Source organism: Odontomachus brunneus, unplaced genomic scaffold, assembly GCF_010583005.1.
Source record: "Odontomachus brunneus isolate Ranch 3 - 2012 unplaced genomic scaffold, Obru_v1 Obru_scaffold_034, whole genome shotgun sequence".
NCBI lineage: Eukaryota > Metazoa > Arthropoda > Insecta > Hymenoptera > Formicidae > Odontomachus > Odontomachus brunneus.
In genome coordinates, this window is record NW_022639484.1 from 1,372,183 (window position 1) to 1,380,713 (window position 8,531).

At 43.2% G+C, this 8,531-nt stretch overlaps 2 protein-coding genes across 8 annotated transcripts in view; both read left to right on the forward strand.

Moving 5' to 3' along the window:
- Window positions 1-1,388: 1,388 nt before the first annotated feature.
- The window catches only part of LOC116843632 (sex-lethal homolog), a 31,181-nt gene continuing 24,038 nt past the window's right edge, over window positions 1,389-8,531 (forward strand). Inside the window, exons 1-5 of one of the 7 annotated variants that reach the window (XM_032814180.1) lie at window positions 1,389-1,889; window positions 2,561-2,635; window positions 7,497-7,848; window positions 7,954-8,129; window positions 8,215-8,328. In XM_032814180.1, coding sequence (XP_032670071.1) covers window positions 2,601-2,635; window positions 7,497-7,848; window positions 7,954-8,129; window positions 8,215-8,328 — 677 coding nt within the window. In that variant the 5' untranslated portion in view covers window positions 1,389-1,889; window positions 2,561-2,600. Of the gene's footprint in view, window positions 1,890-2,560; window positions 2,636-5,511; window positions 6,220-7,300; window positions 7,849-7,953; window positions 8,130-8,214; window positions 8,329-8,531 lie in introns of those variants that run through there. The other 6 variants (XM_032814182.1, XM_032814185.1, XM_032814181.1 and 3 more) reach the window with 6 other exon arrangements.
- LOC116843631 (uncharacterized protein YJR142W-like) overlaps window positions 1,896-8,531 on the forward strand; it is a 78,553-nt gene continuing 71,917 nt past the window's right edge. Inside the window, exon 1 of the mRNA XM_032814178.1 lies at window positions 1,896-2,350. Within this exon, the coding sequence (XP_032670069.1) occupies window positions 2,198-2,350 (153 nt within the window). The 5' untranslated portion in view covers window positions 1,896-2,197. The remainder of the gene's footprint in view (window positions 2,351-8,531) is intronic.

Genomic DNA, 8,531 nt, shown 5'->3' on the forward strand with positions numbered 1-8,531 from the left:
GTAGTTGTAAGTGATTACGACAACCAATCAGAGTAAAGCAATCAGTGAATAAAACATTCGGATTGGTTGACTCTTACGTTCACGACTACGCTTACGCAATTGTAGAATGGGCTTAAAGAATTAAAGTGCACAAGTGTGAAAGTGTAAAAAATTCAATTAATGTAAATAAACTTATTGGATATTAGCTATTTTCATACAATTCACACTTTTAAAGGACGTCCTAAGAATATTCTGATGACGTCCCTCCGTTCTGAAAACGTCTTCAGAATGTATTTTTGAAAATTTGTGTTGTTTGGAGTGCACTAGTGTGCAACGGGCATTAGGTGTAAAAGTGTGAGGTAATTATTTAGTTTAGCGGCTTCATCTCCGATTTCGATGAAAATAGACTCAATCGACGCGTTTTTGCGTGCCAAATAACTTTTTCCTCTGACAAAATCATCGCTCTCTACTGCGAAGTGAGATATTAATAGACAAAGTTGAGGGCGTGTTAGGTTAGAAAATCTGTCATACCATCTCTAGCTATGTAACTGGGGGGCTTCGCCCCCCAGATCCCTTTATCACGGGGGGTGGGGGCTATAGTCTCTTAAGCTAAAGAGTGAATTTCTCACAAAAAAAACTGTAGCTCCCACCCCACCGTGTTATGGAGGTCTGGGGGGCGAAGCCCCCCAGTTACATAACTAGAGATAGACGGTATGACTGAATAATAATAACACCGTGTTGTATTAAAAAGTCTATTAATTTGTCACAGTCGTTAATTAAACATACAAAGTCAAATAAATTTAACATCGTGCATACGTGCGTGCGTACATAACATGCATAATAACTTATTATCTTCATTTTCATGTTTTTTGCACTTTAAATTTCGAGCTTTACTAGCGACAACTAAAAAAACGCATGCGCATGTGGCTACAGAGCATGCGCACATGGCCACAGAGCATATTCGTGTCAGTACTTTACGTCTATGGCCGGTATATATATTCGAATCTTATTTCAAGACCGTCTTAAGTAATGTCTTAAGATACGAATATGGCTCTATGATTGGTTCATGACATCTTAAGACAGTACTTAAGATGATCTTAAATATAAGATCGGACTATGAATACCGGTCTATGTAACAGATTTTCTAACCTAACGCGCCCTCAACTTTGTCTATTAATATCTCGCTTCGCAGTAGAAAGCGACGATTTTGTCAGAGGAAAAAGTTATTTGACATGCAAAAACGCGTCGATGAATCTATTTTCATCGAAATCGGAGATGAGGCCGCTAAACTAAATAATTACCAAGTTTGAAAAGTACAAGCAACTTGAACAAACCTTAGGTTTTATACCTAATGCAACCTAGTACAAGCAACTCGAACAAACCTATAGATTGAGTGTAGAAAAGTGCAAGCTAACCTGATTGCGGTATATCGCATTTTTGCGCAATTTAGTGCTCAAACGCAATTTTCTATCTCGAAGTATAACCTTCCGAGGTATTACTACGGAATAAAACAAAAAAGAATCTTCGTTGTAGTCCCGTAATAACGATGGAAAGGGATCTGGCTGCAATTAGTGCATCAATTTATACGCATATAGTCATCATTTTGTGACGTAATCGCTCACGATCAAATAGGTCATGCAGCACGGTGATTGCATGTATGTGCTCTATGTACGTGTAATTGTGCATCGTATCACATTGCATCTCTACACGACGCGACGCGGCGACTCGACTCGACTGCCGCTGTGAAATGTGTCGCATTGCCAATCGAGAGATGACTACGGGAACGTCCGCGAACATCTTTGTTGTGGCATCAATGCGGTTAATATTGTGTGCCGCGATAGTTCGAGGCGCATAAATGCGTCTGAAATCGAAGTGTGAAACAGCGCATGAAGACATCTCGTCCAAGTGTGGTAAGTTGTCCTTAGATGTGCCTTCGTGTTATTGCTGCTTTAGCGCAATATCGCGTTACCCAGATATCAATACTCAATTTTCCTTCACGCGCGGCATATATCTCGGTACTGGTCGAATCAAAGTTCTGTTAAAAGAAACCGTCTGACATTCAGTGGCAAATGTGAGGCAAAAGTCTAAGCAATGCCTGGACATTCTTATTATTGTTTGGTCTTTAACGAACATTCCAACTTTCAACATAGAATATGTATGCGTATGCTGAATACATATTCTATGTTGCAAGTTTAAGTATTCAGGATTGAAGAGCAGAATGATGAGAATGTTGAGGATTAAGTGCATGTCCGGGTATCAGTATTTTTGCCGTAATTTTGGAGAGATTCACCCGAAATTGAGCGGAGAATCCGTCATCAGTGAATTAGAAATGCGCAAAGTGACACGACATACATCCAATCGCGCTAAGAATGTAAGAATTGTTTATTATTACTTATTGTCCGTTCGGACGTCGCCGACAGAGACGATGATCGTAGAGGCGTGCAGAACGACCTTGCTGCGAAACAAAATACGCAAGGCGACAAGAAACGACTATCGTGAAACGCGTCACGGTTTTTCGCGTAACAGCCCGCTCGCTAGCAATAAGAATCGTGCATTTACTTCGTCATTCTCGTTATCCAAGAGTTCTCGCTGAAGGGACGACGGGAAGGAGTGATCTTGCGATGTTCGCGGTCCCCTCCTGGGAAGCTACTTCGAGGTACATTTTTGGACAGACTCTTGCTGAGAAGTGGGGAAAGTTGAGCGATTTTGTGTGTAAATTACGCACGAGATTCAGTGGTGAGGTAAATAGCAGGGCGAATTTCCGCCGGGAGAAACCCGAGCGCGCTAGTTAAAAGCTCACCTGGCCCGACGGCGCGTCTATTTTACATGGCAAATTTATTTTTGACATTCGTCCATTTCCCGAAGTGTCGCAAGGATAAACGTATCGTATTCTTGGCTCGCTTTTATGAAACACGTGCGAATTATTAGCGCTTTATCTCCCCGATCTGCACTATACAGGCCCGTACAGTCGATTCGCACACATCGTGAATCCACGTTTCCCGACCTCCAATTACGGTGCTCGAGCTCACGGCGGTCGATCGATCTTTTTCGCCCGAGAACTTGCACAAAAGTGCTGCGCGTGTTTGCATGTCGCGTGTCTCGCGATTTTGTTCGAGTGGCCGATATATTGCCGCATTAATGCTCATAACGTCCATCTCGTAACACCGTCGGAAGTGATGTACGTTGTAGGGGCTCGTTATCGAAGCTGTGAATATCTCGAGATCGGCTTTATCTGCAAATTGCTTGACGAGCGGAATATTATAGTTTTTTTTTTAATTTTTTTTCTGTTTTTAGTAAATCGGGAAAATAGATTATTAGTAAGGTCTATCTTACTAAGACGCATAGTAGATTTTGTTGGAAATGCAGCAGATTTCGCTAGAAACATAGCAAATGTTCCAATAGTATATTTCTTAAAACAGCCCATATAAAACGTAAGGATAGTTAATTACTGTTGAATGCAATTAATGTCGATCTACTTTTCGCTTACAAAGTCCTATATATAGTTGTTTTTGCTATAAAATTTTCTCCGTGCACGATAATAAATGGATAGGCGATTCGCGCACGAGAGTTGAAAAAACGCACATCAGATTTTCCTCTATGGTTACGCACACACACCGACTTATAGCTTCAATACGCGATACACTTGGGTTATTAATATTTGCCATTTCTATTTTCATTTACTTACTAGTACTTTTTAATCGTACGCATTTGTTTCTGGACGTAGCGGCGATTTTTCCAACTTTTTAACTAATAGTTAACTAACTAACAATAAGTTAGCTAACAATTAAATCATATGTACACTGAGAAAAAGCGGTTGGATCGACAAAATCGGCAGTTACTGATCATCAAAGAAATATTGCATCTATTAAACAAAATACACGTTAGTGTAACAATGAAGTTGCATTGATATTATTATAATGCAGATATAGTGATTTCAACGTAACTTATCGTTGTACTAATGCGTATGTGTTAAACAGATACAATATTCCTTTGATCGGCGGTGACCGTCGATTTTGTTGATCCAATTGCTTTTTTACTCAGTGTATATCTATATTTGTTTTTCCTTTAAATTAGACGGGCATATGATTTAATTGTTAGTTATTACCAAGGGGTTGGAAAAAACAAAGTTATCACAATATAGATTTTGCTTTTACACATAGTTCTTGCATCTCTGGATAAGAAGAAGTAAGAAATCAATAATTACGATAAAAAAATCATAATAACCCAGTTATTGTGTCGGTCTGTGTATAGTCGGCTAGTTAAAAGTTGCAACTTCTCGATGAGTTTTATAACGTATTTTATAGTCCTCTAATAGCAATTTTTAAGAAATACGTTTTCCTATTGGATACAGGATACGCTGTGAAATTCATCGCGGAAAAGTGTTGCAATCCGTAATCAGCCGACTGTACACAAATCTGCATAAGGTCGAGAGCGCACAGGAAAACTAAAGCAGTAAAACTTGAGCAGCAAATCGACCAACCATAGTCGGTGATTCAACTTATGTTTCAGAAATAATCAATTGTGATTGGTCAGGTTTCTTGAGACTCTTATTTTGAACTCTTTTTATCGATAAATATTTCTTTTTCATTTATCTCGATAAATGTGGCTTATAAGGTTTCTGATTAGATTCTAATCCCACTTAGAGAGGCATCTTATCAGTAGAAAAAAGCTCATAGAATGAGGATTTATAAATCTTACTACTTACGTTTTTCTATGCTCTAAGTCTCAACATATATGTTCTAAATCACATGTTATACACATGTATGCTCTAAATCTCAACACGAAGCTATATACCGTCCCGAGTTTTCCGGAGAAATCCGTAATACGTCCTAATAATACGTTCCATAATCTTACCCATTATTGCAACGCCGACGTGTGTACAATCGTTTCTTTGTCGACTTGCCTCTCTATCTCTATCTCTCTCTACCTATCTCTATCTCTCTCTATCTCTATCTATCTATCTCTCTCTCAATATTGGTTCCAGATAATCCTACGAGTTTTCCCCAACACTATTCTAATGGGGTGTGAATGAATAAGGCCTTAGCAGGTTCCAAGGCAACTTCCAAAAATCACTGGTCTGAACTTGTTCAGACACATCTCATTGTGCCGGCGGTTAAACCGGAACGGTCTTTGTCGACTTGCATCTAATTTCGCGATGACTGAACGATTCTCATCGTTCTGGAACACGATCGTAAAGCCACGAGATCAATCGATATATTCTTTGCACAGTCTAATTCGATTACTTGCACATCGACCGCTCTTCTTCCTCCGCAACATTACCCATTCCTAATCACCGTAATGCGCGCGTGCGTCCATCATCTCTTTCTCCCTCCTCCCTCTCTCTCTTTCTTTCTTTCTTTCGTTGGTCTCGCGACTGTAGAGAAAGAAAAATAACGCAGGAAAAAAGTTGGCAAGCGCGCTCGTTCCTCGAGATATCGCGTAAACACGATGCGGCGCGAGGTTTCGGTCGGACCTGCGCCCTATGTCGCGCGATGTCGCGCACACCATGATCCATTACGCGGCGCAGCAGCTGCGGCCGTTCACGGGCCGCGTAGTGGGGTAGCGGGCCGCTGCGAGAGGGTGTCGCGCGAGGCAGGTCAGGGCTGGGCTCAGTCAGTGTGTTCGCGCGTGCAGTGTGCGGCTTTATCGTTGCGCGTCCTCTTTCTCCTCTTTGGCTCGTCCCCGCGCATATAGCAAACCAGACACCCAACACGCACATACACACGCGCGTGAGTGCATCGTGCATATACATAGAGCATATATACAGGCGCGCGCGCGTTCTGCCGTTACCACCGTCGTTGCTCCTACGCGGTGCTGCATCGTCGCCGCATCGCAGTCGTTCGCTCTGTGCGCACCGTTGAACAAATCGTGTGTTGCGCTGTCGCCGTTGCGAGAGAGAAACAGAGACAGAGAGAGAGAGAGAAAACGACGGAGCAGCGTGCGAGAAATATTCGTGCCGCGAGAATTCAGCGGAGTACACGCCGCAGTACACGCGAGTGCGATCGTCGTGTAGGTGGCTTGCTGGTAACGCGAGGCGACGTGCGATGCTGACAGTACGCGTGCTTACATAATTACCCGTGGCCGTCGGTGTGCATTAAGCGGCGCGTGACGTGTGGCGCGCGCGACGCGAGCGAACGAACGAACGAACGAGTAGTGCGTCCCACGGCGACTGCGGCGAATCGTCGTGCGCTCGCGCTGCTCGTCGAGCATAGTCTCCTGCGTGCTCTTATATATCTCTTGGTACGTATACCGAATATACGCGAAATAGCCTAGTATACACACGCACGCTGCACGCACGGCTCTCCTTTCCCCATCTCTGTCTCGGCATCTTCCGTCTCTTCTATCCGACGTCGTTCCCGCTCCCTCGCGCTAAGCGTTATATGTGTGTGTGTGTGTGTGTGCGCGCGCGCGCGTATATATATGTATCTCTCCATTTTGCTCCACACTCTCACAACTTGGTCGATTCACGAATCCGCCGGGCCACTCAGGTCCCCGAGCCTGTTCAAAATAAGGTCAAAAGGTTACGTTGCTCGCGACTTGCAAAATTTCATCTCCTCTTTTTCGTATCCTTTTACACTTCGCCCGTTCCAGTTTTGTTTTTATTACCTCTCCCTGCCTCTCCTCTCTTTGTCTCTCTGTGTCTCTCTCTCTCTGTCTCTCTCTTTCCTCTTCCCTTTCCTTCTCTCTCTTTCTCGTTGCTTTTACTGCCGACGACGAAGTAGTTCGAACGACTCCGCTCGGCATCATTTAAACACGGTGACGATCGAGTCGTAAACATCGGCGAGTACATGAGCATTTTTTTCGTCCCTTCAGCGTTTGCTTCGAACCTCGTGTGAATGAACTGAGCGCGTAACTCTGGCGGTTGCGTCGATGTCGAGCAGACGAGTATGAATTCTCGCAGCGACGTTCAATGAAATTCGATATTTCTCGGTGTCATTGCACGGCACTGCCAACGAGTATTCGCAACACGATGTTATACGCTCGCATTATTCCCCGTACGTTCTTCGATATTGTTATTGTTTACTGTGTGAACTCGACCTTTCGTAACTCTCGGCGATCGCGCGATGCGTTCGAAGAAATATCGAATCTCCAACGTATGCGCGAAGCGCTAAAAAATCAAATTTCGATAACCGTTGTGATTGTAGGAATTTGTAGGAATTTGTTTCATCGTGTGTCAGGGACTTTATGAGTATTTTATGATTTATCAGATGCATTTTGCTTGATATATTATTTGTTGTTTAATTTCTGTCCATTCTCTTTTCTCTCTCTCTGGTTCTGTTTTGTCCTTACTTGCCTTTGTTTGTTTGTTTCTCACACACAGGTCTGGCATCATACATAAAAATATGCACATTTATTTTCTATTTATTTTGAAACCGCTTAAAGAAAAGATGATGAAAGCATTCGAAAGTGCAGGCTGGCCTACGAGCGTCGTATTGCACGGGGAAGACGTAGTAATGAATTTGTTTATATTTTTTGTATTTGCCGACCCCGTCGATGGTTCCGTTGGAATGTACCAGTTGGAGTGTACAGCAACAATCGCAACAAGTTCATCTACTGGTGGCAGACTCGTTGGTCGTGCAGCAACCTCAACAGCAGCAGAATCGTCATCGGATTGCTGTCTCGAGTCAGGCGTCGTTAGCGTCGGGTGACTCACAACAGTGCGGAGACAAAATGACCGATCAGCGAGAGCAACAGCAGCAACAGCCGCAGCCTCAGCAGCAACAGCAACAAACGAAAGGCGGCAATGAGGAACCGAGGACGAATTTGATTATTAATTATCTTCCACAAAATATGAATGAGAAGGAACTATATAGTCTGTTCGTGACTATCGGCCCGGTCGAATCCTGCCGAGTCATGAAGGACTATAAGGTAAAATTACGCGCGCTTGCTGTTCAATTTTCGATACGCACTCGATGCGATACATGTGTGTGCAGCTCATTTGTATCAGTACTAATCTTACGTTTGTATGTGTAGACTGGTTACAGTTATGGCTTTGGCTTTGTAAACTACACGAAAGCCGAGGATGCTGCAACGGCGATAAGCACACTGAACGGGCTGCAAGTGCAAAATAAGCGTTTGAAGGTGTCGTTTGCGCGGCCCTCCGGAGAAGAGATCAAGGAAACTAATCTTTATGTTACGAACTTACCAAGGTAGATGACGATCCTTATAGAATTCTCATTGAATCGATATGGCAAACATCGTATTGAAGAGCATTGTTCGTTTTTTCTTTTACAGGAATATAACAGAAAGTCAGATCGACGAGATTTTCAGCAAATATGGCAATATTGTGCAGAAAAATATACTGAAGGATAAGCTCACCGGCTTGCCGAGAGGAGTTGCATTTGTACGGTGAGCGGACAATCATTACTATCAATATTAATCGTAATAACTTTCGCGCTTAGACGACCTGTAAATTGTCACGGAATTTTCGAAACGCAACACTTTGTAATTTGATGTGCTGTATGTGTTTGTACATTTGTGTATGTGTGTGTGTGTGTGCGCGTTGCGTGCGTGCGTGCGTGCGTGCGTGCGTGCGTGCGTGCGTGCGTGCG